This window comes from Opisthocomus hoazin, chromosome 35 (genome assembly GCF_030867145.1).
Source record: "Opisthocomus hoazin isolate bOpiHoa1 chromosome 35, bOpiHoa1.hap1, whole genome shotgun sequence".
In the NCBI taxonomy this organism is placed as follows: domain Eukaryota; kingdom Metazoa; phylum Chordata; class Aves; order Opisthocomiformes; family Opisthocomidae; genus Opisthocomus; species Opisthocomus hoazin.
Window position 1 is genome coordinate 3,229,793 of NC_134448.1, and position 25,807 is coordinate 3,255,599.

The 25,807-nt window shown below is 60.7% G+C and overlaps 2 protein-coding genes across 2 annotated transcripts; both read right to left on the reverse strand.

The window, feature by feature from the left end:
- Positions 1-9,389: 9,389 nt before the first annotated feature.
- On the reverse strand, positions 9,390-12,852 carry LOC142365283 (PDZ domain-containing protein GIPC1-like). The gene is made up of 4 exons (XM_075445940.1): positions 12,764-12,852; positions 12,071-12,422; positions 11,031-11,216; positions 9,390-9,565 (listed from the first exon to the last, which is right to left on the reverse strand). The coding sequence occupies exons 1-4, from the start codon at positions 12,850-12,852 to the stop codon at positions 9,491-9,493; spliced, it is 702 nt and encodes a 233-aa protein (XP_075302055.1). The 3' UTR covers positions 9,390-9,490.
- An 833-nt stretch (positions 12,853-13,685) lies between these two features.
- LOC142365298 (dnaJ homolog subfamily B member 1-like) lies at positions 13,686-20,294 on the reverse strand. The gene is given in 4 exon segments (XM_075445995.1): positions 13,686-15,297; positions 17,619-18,187; positions 19,989-20,145; positions 20,147-20,294. Coding segments are annotated over 4 exon segments (1,011 nt in total). The 5' UTR covers positions 20,201-20,294; the 3' UTR covers positions 13,686-15,066.
- Between the last annotated feature and the right edge of the window lie 5,513 nt (positions 20,295-25,807).

A 25,807-nucleotide genomic window follows, 5' to 3' on the forward strand; every position in this document is an offset into this window, starting at 1 on the left:
CCCAGGGAGGTTGTGGAGTCTCTTTCTCTGGAGATATTCAACACCGGCCGGGATGGTGGTCCCTTCCAACGCCTAACATTCTGTGATTCTGTGAATGGGTGGTCGCCACTGTGCAGTGATGCTGCTTAGCTGGGAGACCTCAAAGGTGGCTCACACAGGCTATCGCATTTATGGGATAAAGTGGTTGCCTTGTAGTCAGACTGCAGGCAATGGGAAAGGTATGTGTGAGACTCCTTGGACCCACAGATTGCTTTGTCCCTTGACAAATGAATCTTGGCAAAGCCACCCGCTATTCATGTGTCAAACGCATGATCTGTGTTCCAAGATCATATGCGTCGACGCTCACCGTGTCGCCCTGCAGAACTCGACGAACTCACCGTAAAAAGACCAAATTCATGGAAAAGTTTGAACTCAATGGAAAAAAGAGAGTTGAACTCCCAGAAAGGAGGGTTCCCAGCCAACCCCTGTTTATAAACGTAGCATGCCATCCATGGTATGGAATATTTCTGTTGGCCAGTTTGGGCTGGCTGCCTGGCTATGCTCCTTCCCAGCTCCTGCACACCAGCTCAAGAGCTGAATGTGGGAAACTGAAAAAAGTTCTTGATTTCTTAGCAAACCCAAAAAACATGAGTGTATTGTCAACATTCTTCTTTTACTAGATCCAAAACACAGCAGCTACCAAGAATCATAGAAGCACTTGGCCTTATCGAGCTTTGTGAGATTCGCATGGGCCCACCTCTCAAGCCTGTCAGGGTCCTTCTGGACAGCCTCCCTTCCCTCCTGCATTTTGACTGCACCACTCAGCTTGGTGTTGTCAGCAAACTTGCTGAGGGTGCACTCAGTCCCACTGTCCATGTTGCTGACAAAGATGTTAAACAGTGCCGGTCCAAGTACTGACCCCTGAGGAAGGCCACTCATCGCTGGTCTCCACTTGGACATTGAGCCATTGACCGCACTCTTTGAGGGCGACTGTCCAGCCAATTCCTTCTCCACTGAGCGGTCCATCCGTCAAACCCATGTCTCTCAATTTTAGAGAGAAGGATGTCGTGCGGGACGGTGTAAAATTCTTTGCACAAGTCCAGGTAGATGACATCAGTGGCTCTTCCCTTATCCACCAATGCTGTAACTCCGTCATAGAAGGCCACCAGATTTGCCAGGCACGATTTGCCCTTAGTGAAGCCATGTTGGTTGTCACCAGTCACCTCTTTATTTTCCATGTGCCTTAGCGTATTTTCCAGGACAATCTGCTCCATGATTTTGCCAGGTACAGAGGTGAGACTGACTGGCCTGTAGTTCCCCGGGTCTTCCTTTTACCCTTTCTAGAAATGGGGGTTATTTTCCCCCTTTTCCAATCACTGGGAGCTTCACCAGACTGCCACGACTTCTCAAATATGAAGAAAATTAGCTCTATCCCAGCCGAGACCAGGACACCCAGTTACAGCTTAGACCTTTACCTCCTATGGAGCCTAAACCAAACTACATCTAGTTTGGTCAAGGGGTCGAGTGCATCCATCACACTCCACCCCTTGACTACAGTCAATCCACTTTATTGACTCACAGGGCGGTCATATGGCTACCTCTTGGCTCAGTCATAAATATGTGGCGCATTGCAGCGCTGTGGTAGGGGTACAATTACTTGAGAAGTTGCTTAGCTTAAGCATCACAGTTCATGCTAATTATTTACCATCTCCCCTACAGAATCAGTTCATTGCATCTGTTTCACATGTTGGATTGACATAATTTGTTTCATCTTTGGCCAGACTTTAATATCTAAAATGACTAGAAGCAATAACCACAGTAAAGCCAAAACTAACAGAACTACAACTGGATGTAACATCACAGTCAAAGCTCCAGCTGCTGTTGGTGACCATCCAAGGAGGGTTTCCCACCACCGATGTTCTGCTTCTTCACTCCTTCTAGGATGCATTGTATCCTCTCTGCATCATGATGGACGGTAATCAGGGTTCTCTGCCTGTTGTTTTGAGCTTGTTTTAGCAGTTAGCACAGGTCATCACGCTGCAACGGTTTTCTTACCAATGTGAGATTCATTCCAATGGACGCAGGCAACAAATCTTGATACGGTGTGTAGATTGTAGCAATTGGTAGGATGTGACAGGAGCCAAATAGTTAAAGTCACATCCCATAATTTCAGCAAAATAACAAATACAGGTATTTGAGTGATGGTGTATACCTACAGCGGTGTTGTCTATAAACACAGAATCACAAACACATCCGTTTCCAGCGTATACCAGTACAGTCCCAGGGGCTGCGTCGGGGAGTGTATCTGAATGACAAGCATTTTGTTCAGGGTCAAGACCAACGTCTTGGCCCTTAACGGTGTTACTTTCACCAATAAATCCTTGCTGTTCCCATACAATGCATGCGTCGACACCAACAGGTGGCCATTTGTTGGGCCTATCCTCTCTTGAGTGTTGGGTACAGTCTCATGGTGATTTAAGCCCGACACAATGTTCTGGTGTCTGGTCTATACTGCAGCATTGTGCATCGTTCAAACAAAAGCTGTGGCTTTACTGTCGGTGGGGTCATAGCTGAAATCAACCAGATACCCCCAAGACTGCAAATCCTTTTTGAATTGAGTCGCATTATCCCAAATGACTTCTCGATCTCTGTGGGTAAGGTGCCTTCACCACCTTCCCTTGTAATTGCAGCTGTGGTAGATTGCGCCCGTAACTGAGAAACATGTTGAGCTAAACAATTCAGACCTTTTTGACCTGCTCAGTCCAGTCTGGTACAGATTGCAGCAAGCACCATGTTCCGCGAAACCCCACTCTGCTGTGATAGGGTCGCGACTGGTCTGGTTTTAATTCCTGTGTTAGGGTTTTGACTGCCACTTTGCGTTCTGGCTTCCATTTCCATGGTTTTCTGTTTCGTGAGAGTGAGTACAGTGGGTGAGCAATTATTTAAAATCCAGGTACGTGGTTCCTCCAGCACCTAACATACCCATAACTGGTGTAAATCTTCCCTAGACTGCGGCATCTGTGATTGTTCCATTATTCATGTGGTGTCCGGGGTAATTGCTGCGCTACCCGCGATCCATGAAGTACCTAAAAATTTGACTGCTTTACTTGGTCTCTGGCATTTTTCAGGTGGAACTTCTGCTTTATGTAGTGCTTGCCCCTCTGCTGCTGCAGCTCCCATCAGTCTTTCAGGGGAAGTTCCTCCGATCAGAACATCATCTCTATATTGGTACAGTTTTGCATCCTGGGGAAGTGGGACTGTCTGTAAAAGCTCAGCAAGCGCCGCACGAGTGAACGTGGGTGAATGTTTATACCCCTGTGGGAGTCTGTCTATTGTATACTTTCCCAAGGAAAAGCAAATTTCTCCTTATTCTCCTCCTGCAAGGGGACCATAAAGACCATCTCTCTGCCATCTCGCACTGCCGTCCATGGGTGTGCGGCTGCTTGTAGCGTGGCTGCTGAAGTTGCAATATCGGGTACTGCAGCCATTAGCGGAGCTGTGTTGGCATAACAATATATGAGAAAAATATTATTATGCTGATAATCCATTGTCAGGCGCCATCTCCCACCTGGCTTTCTGACTGGCCAGAAGGGTGAATTGTACAGGGAGCGGGGAAGTAGTGTGCTGGTTTTCTAAGTCTGTTTTTACGTCTGAAATTCCCTTTTGTGCTACAGCAGGAATTGGATACTGCACTGAATCGGTAATTTCAGTGCACGTGCTGTAACCTCCCAGTTTCTACCAGGGTTGGGGCTGGTACTTGAACCGGCGGACCACACGCCGCTGTCTGGCAGGCAACGCTTTCACCCAGTCAAAACATCGAAACTCGAAGTATTTCAATGGTGCTTTTCAACTGCAAAGTGAGTAGACGATATGAGCTCCTCACCCATAAGACATAAATTAGTTTTGGTGGTTTAGCAAATAACACACGATCCATCTACCCCGGTGGGTTTAACTCTTCACTGTCTGGGTGCACACCCAGCTTCTCGGCATCACACTGTGTTAGCGTAGAAATTTGTGCTCCCGTATCTGTTAGAAATTTCACCAGTTTTTGGTGAGGACTGACTGGAATCAGAATGTAAGTGCCTCCTTCGTTTAGTGGCTTTAATATTGCATAATCTACCATGGTGGATATTGGGGTATCACAGGATTCTCCCCATGCATGCGTGCTTGTATGCAGACAGCTTTCGTGGCAGCAGTGGAAAGCTCGCGCAGGGAACAGAAGGGAATGATGGAAGGCTCACCTCGTTCCAAGGCATCTGTTCACCCAGCCTGGTAGGCTACTCCATTGGCAGTAGAATTGAGTGGAGACAAAGAAAATGGTTATTGGGCTTCATTCACCGAGTCAGGTCCTAGGTTTTGGAAAACTCCCAGACCCCAATAACTGTTTGCTTTGTCTCCACTCTGTTCAGTCGCCGCTGCTCAGGCAGGCGAGCCACAAATACTCAGTTTCGGTTTCGCCTGGCTTTCTGCCATATTTCTCTTGTAAGTTTGCCAGCTGCAGTGCATGCCAGGGAGTGGTTCGTGTTGTATCTTTGCAGAGCACCACCCCTTCAGAGTACTCTGCTTTGATGATGGGTCCCACATTCAGGGGAATCTGAGGGGAACAGGGTCATCATTTTCCTCATCATTACCATCAGGATCACCCCAAAGATCACCATCCCCATCCTCAAAGGACACCATTAGTTTCCTAATTTGCACGGAGTTAGGGGGATGCAGGGCTCCTATAAGCATTATTTGTCTTTCCTTCCAACTTTTGTTTTTCTTCCTGTAACTGCTTCTGTAGCTGCGTGATATGCAAGGACAGTAATAGCTCAGCTGCCTTCCTGCCTTCTGTTTCCTCTCTCAGATCTTGTCTCTCTCTATTATTATCCTTCCTATCCCAACAGGCAGCTTCTACGCCAGTGCTTAACATCCTACGAATCATTCCTTGACCATCTTGAGCATTTTCTATCCCTAGTTTTAATTGTTCTTCAATTGTGTATCCGTTGCAACACTTTACAACCTCCCTAGGCAACCTGTTGTAGTGCTCATCAGAGAGATGCTCCAGTCCCGTCATCATCTTTGTGGTCCTTTGTTGCGTTGTCTCCAGTATGTCCATGTCTCTTCTATATGGAGGGGCACAGAACTGGACCCAGCACTCCAGGCGTGGCCTCACCAGTGCTGAATAAAGGGGAAGGATCTCCTCCTTCGACCTGCTGGCAATATTTGTCTAGTACAGCCCAGGATAATGTTCACTGTCTTTTCTGCAAAGGCACATTGCTGGCTCATGTTCAACTTGGTGTCTGCCAAGACCCCCAGGGCCTTTGCTGCAACATCACTTTCCAGCTGGGAGACCCCCTGCATATATTGGTGCATGGGGTTGTTCCTCCCCAGCGGCAGGACTTGGCACCTTGGCACCTCTCTTTGTTGAACTTCATGAGATTCTTGTCAACCCATTTTTCCAGCCTGTTGAGGTCCTTCTGGATGGCAGCACAACCCTCCAGTGCATCAGTCAATCCTCCCAGTTTGGTGTCATCAGAAAACTTGCTGAGGGTACACTCTACCTCATCATCCAGATCATTGGTGAAGATTTTGAACAGGACTGGAACCAGTAATGACCCTTGGGTACACTGCTAGTTACTGGCTTCCAACTAGACTTTGTGACACTGATCACCACGCTCTGGGCCCAGCCGTTCAGCAACTTTTTAATCCACCTCACTGTCTGCTCATCCAGCCTGGAGTCCAACAGCTTCTCTGTGAGGAGCTTATGGCAGAGTCAAAGCGTTTTGGAAGGCCACATAGACAATATCCACTGCTCTTCCCTCATCTACCAGGCCAGGCATTTCGTAACGGAAGGTGATCGGGTCAGTCAAGCATGACTTCCCCTTGGTGAATTCATGCTGACTATGCCTGATGATCTTCTTGTTGTTTGTGCGCCTGGAAACACTTTCCAGGATGAGCTGGTCCATCATGTTCCCAGGGACAAAGGTGAGGCTGACCAATCTGTAGTTCCAAGTCTGGCTGTGTCATTGGTGCCTACTTGGAAGAGCAGCAGGGAGTAAGAGTCCAAGGGCTAGAATAGAATAGCTTCGGCAGCCTCTCAGCAATGCACCTGCGATCAAGGACAGCAGGAGGATCTTTTTAGAAGCTTCCAGAGGTTGCTACCAGCTTGTTGGGAGTCAAGGAATCCCGTGGCTCTCCTTGTCTGGCACCCTCAGCTTCCTCGGAGGGTACCGAAGGTTCCCCTGATGATCTCAGACAAAGTCCCCATTTCAAAAGATTTTCAGGACACCATTGGGCAAAGCCCTGAGGAACTTGGTGGAAATTCAGTGCTCATCCTGATGTGAGTGGAAGGTTGCTCTAGAAACTTCAGGTGGTCCCTGCCAACCTGAGTGTTTTGGTGTTTCTCCAGCTACTGCTGATAGCTACTGTGATTGTTGGAGTCACGAATTCCTCATCTGCGTCTGGGTTAGCACCAAGCATGGCACCCCCAGCACCAGCCTCTGCTCATGGTGCGAGGTTGCTTCTTGGGCCTGAAGCATTTAGAGCTCAAAGTTGAATTGTGAATGGCTGCTTGTTCAGACTGGGCCCTCCTCACAGCCTGCAACCCCTGTGCATGGCATCATGATGATAAGCAAGAGCGACACATGAGAAAGCCATGGCAGGAGGGTGATGATATTGTCCCAACCCTGAAGTCCTTTGCAGATGCATGAGAAGCCAGCAGGATTGGAAGAGCCTTAAACATCTCAGGCACGCATTTGTACAGTCAGGTTTGTCACTATGGGAGGCTGGATTTGTTCAGTCAGAAGAAAAGAAGTCTTTGGAGAGACCAGAGAACAGCCCTTCCAGGAGGTAACCAGAAGAGCCAGGCTCTTCACTGTGGTGCATGAATGGAGGACGAGGGCCAACGGGCAAGGGGAAGGCTTGCCAGAGAGATGGTGCCATCTCCATCTTTGCAGGTTTTCAGGCCCAAAATGAATAAAGTTCTGTGCGAGCTGGTGTGTCCTGACAGCTGACCCTGCTGTGAGCAGAAGATTGGGCCAGAGACCTGCTGAGGACACTCCTGGTCTGAAGGATTCTGTGTTTCCATCTACTACAGGGCTCTTCCCTTGATGATGGTAGGAAAAGCACTCGGGTTCCCTGTGACTATGGAAATAAGTCCGACCTAAGTATGGTCAGATGAGCCTCAGCTTTGTGTGCCACTCCAGTCAATCTTTCTCCGGTGAAGAGCTGCTTGGCAGATACCCCCAAACAGCCATGACCAGATCCTTGGCTTCACCTTGCATTTTCTTCTTCCCTTTTTTGGCCCTCCCAAGTTCTTCCCTTTGATCATCCTGATGTCCTGCCATACAAACAGTCCACCTTGGCTTACCCCTTCTTAACTGGGCCTGGTTTTGCTTGTTTTGTACCCTCATATCGTGTTTCTGGGGTGGTCGCCTTGGTGATACCTACTGTGGCTTTCAATTTCCTTTAACTAGCATCTCCTCTTTTACTTTATTATCTCTTCTCTTCTGTAAAATGTGGATAGTTAGGGCTTGGCGGTCGGAAGATGTCGCGCTGTACGGAAAGGTAGCCCCCCCCCTCCTCTCCTGATAGCCAATAGCGTTTAGCCCATGACGTAAGCAGACGGAAGTGACGCTGTAAACCTAAGCTATATAATGCTGTGTTATTTATCAATAAACGCCATTTGCCGTCCACCACATTGGTGTCTGCGAGCTGATGGCCCGAGCAGCCTGGGGTTGGTCACCGTGCCATTCCTGAACCAGGTTGCCACGCCTCTGAAGGCAACAAGTGGTGCCGAAACCCGGGAAAGACTCGCCTGGAATCGGGTGAACAGCGGCCGGAGCGGCAGGACCAGCCCGGCGGGGAGGACGCTCCCGGACCAACAAGGAGGATGGAAGCCCTTGTGAAGGTCGTATCGCAATTACATAAGCATTGGGGTATTGATTGTAAGCCCAAAGATTTTACTCTCGCAGTTGCGAGGCTTTTGCAAATTGGGGTCACTGACCAGCCGGTGGATATTCTCCACCCTGAAGTATGGGATAAGTGTACTAAAGTGTTAGCCAAGGAAACAATGTCCTCGGGTTGTGGGAAAAACCTTAAGTCATGGGGGAAAGTCGTGCAGGCCCTGCAGAAGGCCATACAAGAACAGGAGACATGGAGGGCGGCAAAGAACTGTTTATTGGCCACCCCAAAATTGGGAATCGGGGCAGCCACACAGACTTTGCACCCCCCAGACGGTGACGGCTCTGCTGAGCCTAAAGATCAGCAAGACGGCAACACGTCCCCTCAATTCCCGAACCCCGATCTGCTTACAGAGGGACAGAAACAGGCTAAATCCTTGTGGGGTGGGTTAGCCGAGGAAGCTAGGGGCGCCACAAAAGAAACAGAGTCTGAGGAAGTCTGGCCTACACCAACGTCCGAATCGAACACTAGTGGGGATGAGTGGCTCGCCATTGATTCAAACTTAGAAAAAGAGGAAACAGAGATAGACAAAGTCAAGAGCCAAAATATCCCCATCCAAATTAAAGAGAAACCGCGAGGGGGAGAAATCCCTCTCACGGACTGGAGGAAAATAAAGATTGCGTGCGCCGACTGGGCCCCATCGGCCGCGCTAGCGTTCCTGGTCCAGGTGACGGATGGGGGACAGAGGGTCCACACACAGATAAACCCTAAGGATATACAAGCGATTGTTAAGGCAATCGCGGATAAAGGGCTTAATTCTGCCATGGTCTCCACCCTCATAGATGGTATATTCGGGGGAGGCGATATGCTCCCGTTCGATATAAAACAAACTTGTAGATTGATCTTTGACGGGGCAGGGATGATCGTTTTTAAACAAGAATGGGAGGACAACTGTACGAAGCAACTAGCCCAAGTAACTGGGGCAGACCATCCACTGCATGGCTCCAGCCTGCAGCGGTTAATGGGCACAGATCCCACAATGATTACCCCCCAGGCACAAGCCCAGGGCCTGCGGGCCCATGAAGTTATGGCAACCACTCATGCGGCCAGAGAAGCTATTTGCACAGCCTCTAGAGTCATTGCCAAACCATCGCCATGGTCCACAATAAAGCAAAGTGAAAGTGAGAGTTTCACAACATTTGTGGATCGTCTCCAAGCAGCGGTCGATTCTTCAGCCTTGCCTGCGGAGGCAAAAGGCCCGGTCGTAGCAGAATGTTTACGTCAGCAGTGTAATTCGACAACCAAAGAAATCCTGCGATCACTACCAGCGGGGTCGAGTATCGCAGACATGATTAAGCATGTCGCGAAGGAAGAGCATCTAACCCCGATCCAGGCAGCTGTTCGCACCATACTAGCCAGAATAAAACTAATGAAAACTGTGAGTTTTTGTTCACAGGACCGGATCATCGGACACCCCCGTAACCTGTACACCCTGGCGACAAAAGAAGATGACAAGTCAGCAAACGTTCTGTCCAAGCCTGGAAGTTCCTCACTATCAGAAGTTGTGTTACAAAATAGAAGGGGAATGGATATTCTTTTCCTACGGCAGGGAGGGCTCTGTGCTGCATTAGGGGAAGAGTGCTGTTTTTATGCTGATCACACCGGAGTAGTCAGAGATACCATGGCCAAACTTAGAGAAGGTCTAGAAAAAAGAAAAAGAGACAAAGAAGCTCAACAAGGGTGGTTCGAATCGTGGTTTAACCAGTCGCCATGGTTAACCACCCTGATATCCACCTTGATAGGGCCGATTGCAATGATCGTAATAACACTAATTTTTGGACCCTGTATACTGAACAAGATCGTGTCGTTCATCAAGAGTCGGCTAGAGAAAGTTAATATTATGTTCGTAGAACACCATCAACTGCTTTAAAAACGTACCTACCCAGTGTTATCCTCAATTGTCCCTAAAAGTTACCTCAACTTCTACCCGTTTACTGTGCCTTATGTTTTTATTCAAGTTTATAGCATATACTTTTTAAGACTACTATACAATATAGAATAAGAATAAGAATACCGATAGAATTTTTAAGATTTTAAGATTATACTTTAAGATTATATTTTAGCTAATTTACAAATGCATTTGTTTAAGGTACCTTATCTTTGTAATCGTAAGATTTTAATATTTACATTTTTTAAATTGTAGTTAAGGTTAATTAAGGTTAAGTCTGGCCAGATATTAAGTTTAAGTCTTAAGGTTAAGTATTAAAACTTTTATATTTTATATTAACCTATTTAGTTAAGCATAAGGAGGGGGGAAATGTGGATAGTTAGGGCTTGGTGGTCGGAAGATGTCGCGCTGTACGGAAAGGTAGGCCCCCGCTCCTCACCTGATAGCCAGTAGCGTCTAGCCCATGACGTAAGCAGACAGAAGTGACGCTGTAAACCTAAGCTATATAATGCTGTGTTATTTATCAATAAACGCCATTTGCCGTCCACCACATTGGTGTCTGCGAGCTGATGGCCCAAGCGGCCAGGGGGTAGGTCGCCGTGCTGTTCCTGAACCAGGTCGCCACGCCTTGGAAAGCAACACTGGGCACCATCTCTGGTGTCCCCACCAGCCCCACAACAACTCAAAGACCACTCAGGAGACCCCACATCTCCCACCAACACTCAAAGATGACCCTTGCTGTCCTCCATCCTCACGTTGACTCAGCCACCACCCATGACGTCCCCATGCCCCTCCCCACCCCAGGGGTGCTCAAGGACCACCCAGATGACCCCACATCCCCCAACAACAGTCAAAGATGGCCCTTGGTGTCCTCCACCTCCATGTTGACCTGGCCACCACCCGGCACATCCCCGTGTCCACCCCAGCCCCACAACTACTCAAAGACCATCCAGGACACCCCATGTGCCCCATCAATGCTCAAGGAGGACCTTTGGTGCGCTCCATCCTCACATTGACTTGGCCAACATCCATGATGTCCCCATGTCCCTCCCCACCCCAGGGGGCTCACGACCACCCAGATGACCCCACATCCCCCATCAACGCTCAAAGATGACCCTTGGTGTCCTCCATCCCCACCTTGACTTGGCCACCACCCACGACGTCCCCGTGTGTGTCCCCCCGCCCCAGGGGGTCTCAGGTCCCCCTGCAGCGGTGTCACCTTGATGAAGGCGTAGCCGGCGCCGTTGTCGGTGATGGTGAGCCCCAAGGCCTCCTCCGACTTGAAGACCTCGATCTCCTTGCGCTGGCTCTTGGTGTGGGCGAAGATGAAGTCCTCCAGGCCGATCTGGCCCCCCAGCAGCTTCTCCATGTCCACCTTGTGCGTGTTGAGGGTGCAGAACATCACCTGGGGGGGGTAGGGGGAAGGTGTGAGGGGGGGGATATTGGGGACACCCCCGTGCCTCGGGGACACGCGGGGAGTGGGAGGGAGCTGGGAGATGCTGGAGAGGTTGGGGACAAGGGGGACCCCCCCGGCACGTGGGAGCTTCTCAGGGGCACAGGGGACCCCCCCGGGGGACAGCCAGGACCCTCCTAGGGGACATGAGGGACCCCTCTGCCTGGGGACATGGGGGGACCCCCCCACTGGGGACACCCAGGAGACTCCCCAGGGGACATGAGGGATCCCCCACCACTGGGGTCACGAGGGGCCCCTCGCCCCAATTCCCACTGCCCCCCCCCGGCTCTGCCCCAGCCTGGGGATCCCCTCCCCTCCAGGGGTCCCCAATACCCCCCCCAACCCCTTCCTGCCATCCAGCCCCAAAGGTGCCCCCCACCCCCTCTGGATGCCACCCCCTGCCCTGCCAGCACCCATGGGTGCTCCCAAACCCCTCCAGGTGCCCCTTCCTCACCCCCCAGCACCCCTGGGTGCCCCTAAACCCCGCCGGGTGCCCCCCCCCCAGCTCCCCTGGGTGCCCCCCACCTCGCCTGGGGGGGATGTCAAAAGTACCAACACTCAGCCCCCAGCACCCATTGGTGCCCCAAAACACCTCTGGGTGCCCTCCCCAGCATCCTGGGTGCCCCCAAACCCCCCCGGGTGGCCCCCCCAGCCCCCCTGGGTGCCCCCACCTCACCCGGGGGGATGCCAAAGGTACCAACTCTCAGCCCTCAACACCCCTGGGTGCCCCCAGACCCCTCCAGGTGCGCATTTTTCAGCCCTGTAGCACCCCTGGGTGCCCCCGAACCCCCCCCGGCTGCCCCCACCTCGCCGGGGGGGATGCCGAAGGCCTCGCCGATCTTCCCGTAGAGCTCGCGGACGTTGCTGAAGCCCTCGACGCGGCCCGTGGGGCTGCCGTGCGCCAGCTGCGTGTGGAACACCAGGCGCGGGCGCAGGGCGGGGGGCGGCGGGGGCAGCCCCGGGGGGGAGGGGGCCCCCGCTCCCCCCCCCGCACCCCCCTCGGGGCCTTCGCTGGCGGCCGCCCCCCCGCGACCCCCGCCGCCTCCTCGTTCTCCACCAGCAGCGGGGGCTTCTTGCGGCGGCCCAGGCCCAGCGGCATCGGGGGGGTGGGGGCCCCCCGCCCCGAGAGGGAGGGTCCTGCGGTGCTTGGCGGGGGGGCTGAAACGAGAGGGGGAAACTGAGGCGGGGGGCTGGGGGGGACTGAGGGGTGCGGGGGGAAGGGGGGAATCGAGGGGTACGGGGGGGGAATCGAGGGGTACTGGGGGGGTTGGGGACTGAGGGGTGCTGGGGGGGAACTGAGGCACGGGGGGGTGAGGGGCAATGGGGGGGGGGGGGGGGGGGGGGGGGGGCTGGGCCTGGTGGACGCCCGGTTCCGAGCCCTCCCTCCCCGCAAACAGCCCTACCCCCAGGGACCGGGACACCCCCCCGGGACCGGGACACCACCCTCCCCCCCCCGGCCCTCGGGACCCCCTCGGGACCCCCCCGGGACCCCCGCTCACCGACCGGACCCTCCCGCTTCCGAGCCGGGCGCTGCTACCGGAGCGACACTTCCGGGAAGGCGGGGCCAATCCCCGTCCGGACCAATCATCGGCCGCTCCGCGCCGCCGGCCAATGGGACGCGCGGGGGGGGAGGGAGCAGGAAAGGGCTCGGCCGCCTCTCCCCCCTCTCCCCGGGGCGATGGGCGCGCCCGGCGCCGCGCCCGCCGGTGGGGCTTCCCGCGGCCAATCAGAGGCGAAGAGTGCGAGTCCGGGGGCGGGGGCGAAGGGAGCTGACCACGTTTGGGGGGGGCGCTCCGGCCAAGGCCCCACCTGGGGGGGCCCAGCTGCCACCGGGGGCACAAGGACACAGACCCCATTTTGGGGGGTCCCAGACACCCCCGGAGGGGGCTCAGAGGGGCCCAGACACCATTTTTGGGGTCCCCAACCCTACTTGGGGGGCACAGACAGGCCCAGACCCCATTTTGGGGATCCCCAATATCACCTGGGGGGCACAGCGGGGCCCAGACCCCATTCGGGGGATCCCCAACCCCATTTTCGGGGGCACAGACCCCACTTGGGGGGGCACAGACAGGCCCAGACCCATTCTGGGGGTCCCTGATACCACTTGGGGGGCACAGACAGGCCCAGACTCAATTTGGGGGGGCACACATGGGCCCAGACCCCATTCTAGGGATCCCCAACCCCACTCTGGGGGTCCCAGACCCCATTTTAGGGGGCACAGACAGGCCCAGACCCCATTCTGGGGGCCTCATACCCCATTCTGGGGGTCCCAGACCCCACTTGGTGGGCACACATGGGCCCAGACCCCATTTTTGGGGTCCCCAACCCCATTCTGGGGGTCCCAGACAGACCCAAACCCCATGTTGGGGGTCCCCACCCCCCCGGGGGTCCCCCGGCGCCCCCCAAGCAGCGGAGGCGGGGCAGGTTGCAGCGCTTTATCGAAGCCGCGCTCTCTTTTCCAGGCAGTTTCACCCCAAAGGGTCAGAGGGCCCCGCCCTGCCCCCCACCCCCACCCTGAGCCGCCTGCGGCCCCCCAAACCCCACCCCCCCACACCCCACCCTCCTCAGGGGGCTCGCCCCTGGCCTGGGGGGCTGGGGAGGGGGACACAGACCCCAGGACCCCCACAGCTTGGAGATGGCGGGGGATGAGACCACCCCGAGACCTCCAAATGGGGGGAGGTGGGGGGCACAAGGTCACCCCAGGGCCACCAAGAGCCCCGAGATGGGGCTGAGGAACCCCAAGATGGGGGTGGGGAATGAGGACACCCCAATACCCCCAAATGGGGGGGGGACAGGAGAACACCAGGAGCCCTGAGATGGGAGTGAGGAACCCCAAGATGGGGACGAGGAGACCCTGGGACCCCCAGACCCCCAAAGCTTTAAGAGAGGAGGTCAAGGTCATCCCACCACCCCCAGACCCCCAAGATGGGATGGGGGGGACACCAAGGAGACCCCAAGATGGGTTGGGAAGGGAATGAGGAGACCCTGGGACCGCCCCCCAGATCCCCAAGATGGTGGGGGACGAGGACACCTCAAGACCTCCAACACCTTAAGGCAGGAGGTCAAGATTACCCCACCACCCACAGACCCCCAAGATGGGGTGGGAGGGGGATGAGGAGACCCTTGGACCCCAGATCCCCAAGATGGTGGGACCTGAAGACATCTCAAGACCTTCACAGCCTTAAGGCAGGAGGTCAAGGTCACCTCGCCATCCCCAGACCTCCAGGATCGGGGTGGGGGGACACCAAGGACACCCCAAGATGGGGTGGGAGGGGGATGAGGAGACCCCGGGACCCCCCTCAGATCCCCCAAGATGGTGGGGGACGAGGACACCTCAAGACCTTCACAGCCTTAAGGCAGGAGGTCAAGGTCACCTTGCCCTCCCCAGACCTCCAGGATCGGGGTGGGGGGGACACCAAGGACACCCCAAGACTGGGTGGGAGGAGGATGAGGAGAACCCGGGACCTCCAGATCCCCAAGATGGTGGAACCTGAAGACATCTCAAGACCTCCAAAGCCTTAAGACAGGAGGTCAAGGTCACCTCACCATCCCCAGACCTCCAGGATCAGGGTGGGGACACCAAGAACACCCCAAACAAGGCAGGGTGAGGACCCCAGGGACTCCCCCCAAGACGAGGCAAGGTGAGGACCCCAAGGAACCCTCGAAGCCTGGAGATGTTTGAGGAGCAGCTCCCGGCCCAGAGCCCGGCACAGGCAGCAGAGCACCCGTGGGCAGGAGCCACCCCCCATCCCGGGGTGGTCCCCAAGAGGTCCAAAGCCCACCCCGACCGGGTTCGGGGGGGCTAGACGGGCAGGATCTGCTCCAGGAGGGTCTTGGAGGAGGGTGGGATCCTGTCGGGGAACTTGACCTCGAACTCGATGATGAGGTCCCCGCGCTGGTCGGGGGTGCGGGGGTAAGGCAGCCCCTCCCCTGGGATGCGGCGTTTCACCCCCGGCTTCAGGACATCCTTGAAGACCATGGGGATGGTGCGGCCGTCCAGCGTCGGGGCGTTGACCGTGCAGCCGCAGAGGGCCTGGGTGAGGAGAACATGGGGGCTGCCTGTCACCACGGGGGCTACCAGAGCCACCACCCAACCACCCAGACCCACCAACCAACCACCCATCACGTCCCCACCACCAAGATCCACCACCCATCATGTCCCCATTGTGTCCTCATCATCGCCAAGACCAACAACCCAACCATCCATAACACCCCCGCTACCAAGGTCCACCATCCATCATGTCCCCTCCATGCAGACCCCCCCACCCAGCAACACCGCTCATCACAACCCATCGTGTCCTCCCCAAGACCAACCACCCCGTGTCTCTCTACCAACCAAATCACCCACTCCATTGTGTTCTCACCACCACCAAGACCACCTGCCCGTCACATCTCCACCACCAAGACCAACCACCAACACCAAATGCCCAACCACCCATCACGTTCCACTACCAAGATCCACCCCCTATCATGTCCTCAGCACTAGGGCCAGCCAGCCATCCATCATGTCTCCACCACCCAAACCCACAACCCAGACCCATTAACAATCACATCCCCACCAGCCAACCATCCATCATGTCCCCACCACTAAGACCCACCACTCAACCCAACCGCTCATCACGTCCCCACTACCAGGGTCCACCAGCCATCATGTCCTCCCCAAGACCAGCTGCCCAACCACTCATCACGTCCCCACCACCAAGGCCCACAAGCCATCATGTCCCCACTACTCAGACCAATCACCCATCACGTCCCCACTACCAAGGTCCACCATCCATCGTGTCCTCCCCAAGACCAACCACCCCCTGCATCCCCATCATTGTCAAGACCAACCATCGTGTCACATCTCCACCACCACCAAGCACCCACCACATCTCCACTATCTAGGTCCACCACCCATCACATGCCCATCACGTCCCTACCATCCCCCAACTACCCAGACCCACCACCCCCTGCATCCCCACCACCTCGACAACCCCTTGTCACGTCCCCACCACCCAGACCCAACCACTCCACTCTGTTCTCATCATCACCAAGACCAACCGCCCAACCACCCATCCACCCCCCACCACCAAGGTCCACCACCCATCACAACCCCACGCTCATCAAGACAAGCTGCCCATCATGTCACCACCACGCGTCACATCCCCACCATCCAGATCAACCACTCCACTGCGTCCTCACCACCACCAAGACCACCTGCCCATCACATCTCCACTGCCAAGACCAACCGCCCAACCACTCATCACATCTCCATTACCAAGGTCCATCATCTGTCACGTCCCCATAGCCCAAGACCAGCTCCCCCTGCATCTCCACCACTGCCAAGACCAACCGCCCTGTCACATCCTCACCAACACCACCCACCCAACCACCCATCATATCTCCACTACCAAAGTGCGCTACCCATCACACCCCCACCATATCCCTACCATTCCCCAACTACACAGACAACCATCCTTGGTCCCCACCACCCAGACTCATCACCTCCTACACCTCCCCCATCCAGAAACCCCTTGTTACGTCCCCTCCACCCAGACCAACCACTCACCATGTCCCACCACCCATCACATCCGTGCAACCAAGGCCAATAACCTTGACAACCTCCCTTCATCCCTAACACTGAGACCCACCATGCATCATGGCCCCAACACCACTGCCAACTGCCCAGAGAACAACCCACCCCGTCCCCACCTCAAGATCCACCACCCACCATGTCCTCACCACCCAAAACACCCACCCCCTGTGTCCCTGCCACCCAGAGAACAACCCACCGCGGCCCCACCACCCGCATGAAGCCTCATCCATCACTTCCCCACCACCACCACCAAGATCAACCCACCCTTGACTCCCCTGCCACCGCCAAGACCAACTGCCTGGACAACCACCCACCACGTCCCCACCACCTATCATGTCCTCACCGACTGCTCCCTGCAGCCCACCACCCAGACAACCATGTGTCATGTCACCACCTCTAAGATCCACCAGGCAACCACTCATCGCTTCCCACTACCAAGACCACCCATGGCATCCCCACCACCACTCAGATAAGCCAACTCCGAGACCCCCACCGCCACGCAGACCAACCCTTGCCCGCTGTGTCCCCAAGACTGACCCATCCCTGACATGGCCCCACCGCCACCAAGACCACCACCACCCACGGCCAACCCCGCCTCCTCAACGTCCCCACCGAGACCACCACGGCCAACCCCACCTCCTCAATGTCCCCACCAAGACCACCACGGCCAACCCCACCTCCTCAACGTCTCCACCACCACCACCACAGCCAACCCCACCTCAACATCCCCCACCACGACCAACCCAGCCACTCTGACCCCCCACCCACCCACCCACCTCGCGGAGGCTGATCTTTGCCGGGTAGACAATGTCCGAGCCCTCCCGGCGGAAGACGCCGTGGGGTTTGTCTTTCAGGACGAAGACGACGTCGGCGGGGATGTTGTTGGGCGTCTGGTCGCCCTCCTTGGGGAAGGTGATCTTGGTGCCCTCCTTCCAACCCCGCTTCACCTCGATGGTGAGGATCTTGTCCTCGTTCCGCACCGTCTTCCCGTCGGGGTTGAGACGCTTGTGGGAGATCTTCATCTTCTTGGTGCAACCAGTGTAGATCTCCTCCAGAGAGACCTTCAGGTCATAGAGGACCGGGGGGTCTTGCTTGCGGCAGGCGCCGTCCGGCCCCCCTCGACCGCGGGGGAAGCCGACGCTCCCGAAACCTCCCACGTGGAAGGTGGTGAAGGCGTCATCGCCGTCCTCATCATCCCCGTTGCGTTGGACGAAGAAGGTGTCGAAGGGGTTGCGACCGTCGAAGAACTCGGCGAACATGGCGTGGGGGTCGCCCCGGAAGGTGTAGGTGAAGGTGGGGCCATTGGACCCCCCCGGCCCGGACGTCGGGGCTCCCCCTTTCAGCCCTAGAGAAGGGGGGGAGAGGAAGGTGCCCGTCAGCCCCCTCGGGTGCCGGCGGCGGCTGCGGCACGTCGCCGAAGCACGCCGGCGCGTCACCGGCCAGGGCAGGGCGTGGGGCGAGACGCGGGCAGGGCGTGGGGCAGGCGCGGGCGTGGGGCAGGCGGTCTGGCACGGCCCCAGCGCCGGGAGCGGGAACCGGTTCTCCTCGGGCGCCGGAGGACGCGGCGCAGACAAGACGCCACTGACGGCTCCGGTCGGGCCCCAACAGGCCCAGCCGGATCCATCGCCACCCCCCCGGCACGCCCCGGCGTGGCTCCCGGCACCCCCGGGGCTCCAGCCCTGCCGCCCGCGCCCTGCCAGCCCCCCAGCCTCACTGCCAGCCCTGCCAGCCCCCCAGCCTCACTGCCAGCCCCCCAGCACCCCCCGCCAGCCCCCCAGCCTCAACTGCCAGCCCCCCAGCCTCACTGCCAGCCCCCCAGCACCCCCCGCCAGCCCCCCAGCACCCCCCGCCAGCCCCCCAGCACCCCCCGCCAGCCCCCCCAGCCCCAACCCTGCCAGATCCCTCCTGCCCCCCCAAGACTCCAGCCCCCATTCCCACCGCCTGTCCCCCAGCCCCACCTTCACCCTGACCCCCCCCAGACCCTCACTCTCCCTTCTGGCCCCTCCCAGACCTGCCTTCACCCCGACCCCCCCCCATCCCCCCCAGACCCCATTGCCCACCGGCCTGCCTTCACCCTGCCCCTCAGCCTGTGGGTCCCAGCAGGCCCCCTCAGACCCCCCCACCTGCCCCCCCAAGACCCCATCATCCTCCAGACCCCCACGCCTGCCCCCAGGCCCACCCCCCACCCCCTCCCTTCACCCCATCGCCCCCCAGCCCCCCCACCTGCCCCCCCAGCCCCCCCTTCACCCCATAACCCCCAGACCCCCCACCTGCCCCCTCTCACCCCCCCTTCACCCCATAACCCCCAGACCCCCCACCTGCCCCCCCCAGCCCTCCCTTCACCCATAACCCCCAGACCCCCCACCTGCCCCCTCTCACCCCCCCTTCACCTCATCGCCCCCCAGACCCCCCACCTGCCCCCCCAGCCCTCCCTTCACCCCATTGCCCCCCAGACCCCCCACATGCCCCCCCAGCCCTCCCTTCACCCCATCACCCCCAGACCCCCCACCTGCCCCCACTCACCCTCCCTTCACCCCATAACCCCCCAGACCCCCCACCTGCCCCCTCTCACCCCCCCTTCACCCCATAACCCCCAGACCCCCCACCTGCCCCCCCAGCCCTCCCTTCACCCCCATTGCCCCCCAGACCCCCCACCTGCCCCCTCTCACACCCCCCTTCACCCCATAACCCCCAGACCCCCCACCTTCCCCCCCCAGCCCTCCCTTCACCCCATCGCCCCCCAGATCCCCCACCTGCACCCCCAGCCCTCCCTTCACCCCATCACCCCCCCAGACCCCCCACCTGCCCCCACTCACCCCCCCTTCACCCCATAACCCCCAGACCCCCCACCTGCCCCCCTCTCACCCCCCCCCTTCACCCCATAACCCCCAGACCCCCCACCTGCCCCCCCCAGCCCTCCCATCACCTCATTGCCCCCCAGACCCCCCCACCTGCCCCCCTCTCACCCCCCCTTCACCCCATAACCCCCAGACCCCCCACCTGCCCCCCCTCACCCCCCCCGGCCCCGCTGCCTGCCCCCCAGCCCCCCCCCCTTCAGCCCCCCCCAAACCCTTCGGACCCCCTCCTTCCTGTGTCGCCCCCCCCCCCCGACCACCGCCCCCCCCGGGCCCGGCGCCGCCGCTCACCCTCCTCCCCGTACTTGTCGAAGATCTCCCTCTTCTTGGGGTCGCTGAGGACGTCGTAGGCCTCGGCCACCTCCTTGAAGCGCTCCTCGGCCCCCGGCTCCTTGTTCTTGTCCGGGTGGAAGCGCAGGGCCTGCCGCCGGTAAGCCCGCTTCACGTCCCTCGGCCGAGGCGCCGCGGGCCAGCCCCAGCGTGCGGTAATAGTCCTTCCCCATCCCGCCGCCGGCCCCCGGGCCCCGCCGCGCCGCTTTCCACCCCCCCCCCTCCGCCTCCTCCGGTCGCCGCCAACCCACTGAGGCGATGGCGGAACCTTCCAGAGCCCGCCCGCCGCCTCGCCCCGCCCCCCCGCCGCTTCGCCCCGCCCCCCCCGGCCGCTCCGCCAATCCCCGCGCCGCGCGGGAGGGAGGTGGGAGGGGGTGGGAGGAGGGGCTTGGGCGGCGCCTGCGCGGTGCGGGGTGGGTTGAGGAGGAGGCGGGGGGGGGTGGAGCGCGCGGTGGTTGGCTCCGCCCCCTGGGCGGGACCGGCGGGCGGGGGGCGGGGCACGGGCGGCGGGGGCTGGGGCTGGCACCATGGCAACCGGCGGCGCGCGAGACAGGCTGTCGCGTCACGAGCGGCGGGAAAACCGTCACCCATGGGGACACCCTGTGATGTCACCCACTGCCCACCATCACCCACGGGGACACCCTGACCTGTCACCCACTGCCACCGCCATCCGTGGGGACACCCCTGACCTGTCACCCATGGGAACCGTCACCGTGGGGACACCCTGTGATGTCACCCACTGCCACCATCACCCACAGGGACACCCTGACCTGTCACCCATGGGAACCGTCACTGTGGGGACACCCTGTGATGTCACCCACTGCCACCATCACCCACAGGGACACCCTGACCCTGTCACCCGTGGGAACCGTCACTGTGGGGGACACCCACCCCCTGGGGGACAGGGGGACACAAGGGACAGGGGGACACGGGGCTGGAGGACATGGGGGGGACACGGGGACACACGGGGGGACACTCGGGGCCGCTGGGGAATCCCCCTGTGCCCCGTCACGCCCCCGCGCCATGCCCGTGTCTCCCGCCGGTCCCCCGGCCCCGCCCTCCTCCCCAAGCCCCGCCCCCCGCCGAGGCCACGCCCCTCCCCGCCAAGCCCACGCGGAGATGTCCTGCTGCCCACCCCTGCCCCGCCCTTATTCTCCGCCCATTGGCTGCCGCCGCCGTCACTCCGCGCCCCGCCCCCCGCTACCCATTGGCCACGGCGCCGTCAGGCATTTCCGTTGTCCCGGAAACTAGAGGGGCGGGAAGGGCGGGGGACGGGAGCGGGGCCGCTGGGCCCCACCCCCGGGCTCCGATTGGCTGCTCGCCACCACCCGCGCGGCGGCGATTGGCGGCGGCGCGGGGCCCCCGCCCGCCAGGTGAAAGGCTGGGGATCACGTGGGGGTGGCGGGCGCCCGGCGGCAGCGGCGGCGGCGGCGGAGGAGCAGCGGCTATGAAGCACTACGAGGTGAGGCGGCCCCCGTTCCGCTTCCGGTTCCGGTTCCCCCTCACAGCCCCCAGCCCCGCCGACCCCCCTCTCTGCACCCTGCAGGCCGCCGCCACTCTGCCGCGCATGCGCCGGACGCGCGGGTCGCGGCACTGCGCATGCGTGCGGCGGCGCCGGGGGGGCTGATATGCGCATGCGCCTAAGGGCGCCCTCAGCTGCGGGAGCCGCGCATGCGCAGCGGGATGACAGTGGGGCTGGGAGTGCATGCGCAGTGGAGGTTATGAGGGTGCGGGCCTGGTCTTCGCACCAGGGCCCGGTCCCCGCACCGGGGCCCGGTCCCGCCGGTGCAGCATGGCCCGGACCGACGGGGCTCGGAGCAGCTCAGTGAGGCTGGGGCAGGTTCAGCGAGGCCCAGCCGCACCCCCCCGGGCCCGCCCCGCCATGCCTGGGCCCGTCCCGCCAGGCCTCGCCCGGGCCTGTCCCGGCCGGCGCCTCGCCCCGCTGGCTCCGCTCCCCCGCAGCAGCTGTGAGGGGCTGACAGCGCCGGTGACGCCACCGATGGCGGCGCCGGGTGCGGCAGCCGCCCACGGCCCCATCCCACGCGGCAGGCGAGCCGGGCGGCACCCCGCCGCCCGGTGTCCCCCTCAGGGACGGTGACAGCGGGGGGGTCCCTATCACCCCCCACCCCCACCCCGGGACCCCCGCCCCGCCACCAGCCCCCCCGGGACGGGGAGTGGCTGCGGGGGCGATTCCCGCCCGCGGCTCTGCCGGCCTGGGCCTGCCCGGCCGCGCCCTGGAGGAGCGGAGCCCCGGCACGGTGCCACCCCCCTCCCCCCCCCGGCGGTGGCGGCGGGAGGGGCCGGGGCCGCGGGCAGCTGCTTGTCATAGCTCGGCGGTGACGGGGCCGCCGCCGCGGGCGGGACGCGGCCCCAGCTGCGGGGGGGGAGCCAAAATAAACCTCTACCCCCCCCCCCCCCCCCCCCCCCGGCCCCGTCAGCATCCCCGCCCTCGCGTGGTCTGGGGTCGCCCGTGGGGGTGTCATGGGGTGACATCTCCCCTGGTGCGGGGACGAACGATGTCCCCGCTGGGGTGACGCAGGGTGACCTCACGCTGTCCTCGGCGAGGTGTCCTGGGGGTGACAGCCCCCCCCCCCCCATCACCATCACGGTGTCCCCCAGGGGTGACAGACCCCCCCCTGGCCCTGTATGGTGTCCCCAGATGTGACACCCCTGCTCCTGTCGCGGTGTCCCCAGGGGTGACAGACCCCAACTCCCCTCGTGGTGTGTCCATGGGTGACACCGTGCCCTCGTCGCGGTGTCCCCAGGGGTGACAGAACCCCTCTGTCACCCACACGGTGTCCCCAGGGGTGACACCCTGCCCTCGTCGCGGTGTCCCCAGGGGTGACAGATCTCCCCTGTCACCATCACAGTGTCACTAGGGGTGACACCCTGGCCCTGTCGCAGTGTCCCCAGGGGTGACAGATCTCCCCTGTCACCATCACAGTGTCACTAGGGGTGACACCCCTGGCCCTGTCGCAGTGTCTCCAGGGGTGACAGACCCCCCGTCACCAGCACAGTGTCCCCAGGGGTGACAGACCCCTACCCCCCGTCAAGGTCTCACAGGGTGCTGTAGCCCCCATGTCCCCCCCCCAGGGTGACCCCAGGGTGACCCCGAGCCACACAGCCACTCTTCAGCCAGGTCTCTGTCCCCCCCCCCCCGGGTGCCACCGAGGGCCTTGGGGACCTGGGGGGTGTCGGGGTGGGGGGGGTCCCAGCCTTACCTCCCGCCCGCACCGTGCTCCTGTCCCCTCTGTCCCCGCCGGTCCCCTGGGCGCCGCGTGACCCTGGGGCCACCCCCAGGGCCACCTCCTGGGCCACCCCGGCCAAAAGCCACCCCCGGGGTGACAGCGGGGGCGGGAGGGGGGGGTTTATATTTAGCAGCTCCCCAGGGAGCGATCGGGTTTCGGCTGGGCGCGGCGGTGTCCCCACGGGGTGTCCCCCCCCCACCCCCCACCCCGGGGTGCCGGTGACATGGAGGGAGCGGGTTCGCCCCGCGAGGGGGGGCCCAGGCGTCCCCCTCCCCCCACCCTGGGGCTGTGGCGTCAGGCTCCCCCCGCCAAGAAGGTGAAGAAAGCCGTCCTCTTCTTCGAGGTGGAGATCCTGGACGCCCGGAACGCGGGAGAAGCTCTGCTTCCTCGATAAAGGTACTTGGGGCGGGGGGACACGTGTCACCCTCCCCCTTGTCCCCTGTCCCTCGGGGGGCGGTGGGGGGGCTGGGGGGAGGGGAAACTGAGGCAGGGGCATCCTGACGGCCTCTCGGTTGCTCGCAGGTGGAGCCCAACGCCACCGTCGCCGAGATCAAGAGGCCTCTTCCACAAGGAGCCGTACGTACGATGGGGAGGGGGACGCTGGGCTGGGGACCCTCCGCGGGGTGCTGGGGACCCCTCCGTGGGGTGCTGGGGAGTCTCCGTGGGGTTTTGGGGGAGCCTCTGTGGGGTGCTGGGGAGTCTCCGTGGGGTTTTGGGGAGCCTCTGTGGGGTGCTGGGGACCCTCTTGTGGCTTGGGACCTGCCACAGGGCCATGGGGACCCCCATCGTGGGGCCTTGGGGACCCTCGTTGTGGCCGGGGACCCATCATGGGGCCGTAGGGACCCCCCGTCACGGGGTGCTGGGGACCCACGTTGTGGCTGGAGACCCATGACTGGCCTGAGGGGACCCCAGTCATGGCCAGGGACCCATCACAAGGTGCATGGGGACCCTCGTCATGGCTGGGGACCCCCGTCACAGGGTGGTGGGGACCCTCGTGGCCCGGGGACCCATCATGGGGCTATGAAGAACCCTGTCACATGGTGGTGGGGACACTTCCTCATGGCTGGGGACCCATCACGGGGTGGTGGGGACCCCTCGTTGTTACTGGGGATCCATCACAGGGCCATAGGGACCCCCATCACGGGGTGGTGGGGCCCTCGTCATGGCTGGGGACCCATCACAGGGCTGTAAGGGATCCCTGTCACAGGGTGCTGGGGACCCTCACCATAGCTGGGGGACCCCCGTCACGGGGTGGTGGGGACCCTTGTTGTGGCCAGGGACCCATCATGGGGCCGTAGGGACCCCCGTCACAGGGTGGTGGGGATCCTCGTGGCCAGGGTCCCCTCGTGGGGCCGCAGGGACCCCCCATCACAGGGTGGTGGGGACACTTTCTGTGGCTGGGGTCCCATCACGGGGTGGTGGGGACCCTCGTTGTGGCTGGGGACCCATTGTGGGGCCATGGGAACCCCGTTTGTCACAGCTGGAGATGTTTCATGGAGACATTGGGGTCCCCTAAGTGACCAGGTACCTGTCATGGGACCCTGGGCGACCCCCCTTGTCACCAGGGACCCCATCGTGGGACTGTGGGGACCCCCCTGTCACAGCTGGGGACCCTTCGTGGGGACATTGGGATCCCCACGGTGACCTGGGACCCGTCACGAGGTCCTGGGGACCGCCCTTGTCACCAGGGACCTATCGTGCGGACCCCCGGTCACAGCTGGGGACCCATTGTGGGACCCTGGGCCCCCCCCCCCGTCACCAGGGACCCATGGTGACACCCTGGGCCCCCCCCCCCCCCCCCCCATGCAGGTGCCTGGGGGACCCATTGTGGGACCCTGGGCCCCCCCCCCCCGTCCACCAGGGACCCATGGTGACACCCCTGGCCCCCCCCCCCCCCATATGCAGGTGCCATCGCCGTGTCCCCACGGTGTCACCGACAGCCGTCCCCTCCCTCCCGCAGATCCCCAGTGGTACCCGGCCAGACAGTCCCTGCGCCTGGACCCCAGTGAGTGCCACCGCCGCGGGGGGCTGGGCTGGCCGGGGGGGGGGGCCCCAGGGGGTCCCCGCGGTGTCACCCCCCCCCGTCACCCTGCAGAGGGCCGCTCGCTGAAGGACGAGGACGTGCTGCAGAGCCTGCCCGTGGGCACCACCGCCACCTTCTACTTCCGCGACCTGGGCGCCCCAGATCAGCTGGGTGACGGTGAGGCGGCCGTCCGTCCGTCCGTCCGTCTGTCCCGCTGCCCCGACCTCCATCCCTGCCCTTCCTCCCTCCCCCCGTTCACCTTCCCTCTGCCCCCCCAGCTCACCCTCCGTCCGTCTGTCCCTCACTGTCTGTCCCTCTGTCCATCCCTCCCTCCTTCCTCTCTCCCCCCGTTCACACCCTCTGCCCCCCCCAGCTCACCCTCCCTCCGTCCCTCCTGTCTGTCCCTGCGTCCGTCTGTCCCTCCTGTCTGTCCCTGCGTCCCTCCGTCCCTCCTGTCTGTCCCTGCGTCCGTCCATACCCTCTGTCTGTCCCTGCATCCCTCCGTCCCA

Coding starts and splice junctions, on each gene's coding strand:
- LOC142365283 (XM_075445940.1), bottom strand. CDS start 12,852: ATGATTGGTCCGGACGGGGATTGGCCCCGCCTTCCCGGAAGTGTCGCT. Junction 12,423..12,763: donor GAAGCGGGAGGGTCCGGTCG/GTGAGCGGGGGT, acceptor CTCTCGTTTCAG/CCCCCCCGCCAAGCACCGCA. Junction 11,217..12,070: donor TCGGCATCCCCCCCGGCGAG/GTGGGGGCAGCC, acceptor TACCCCCCCCAG/GTGATGTTCTGCACCCTCAA.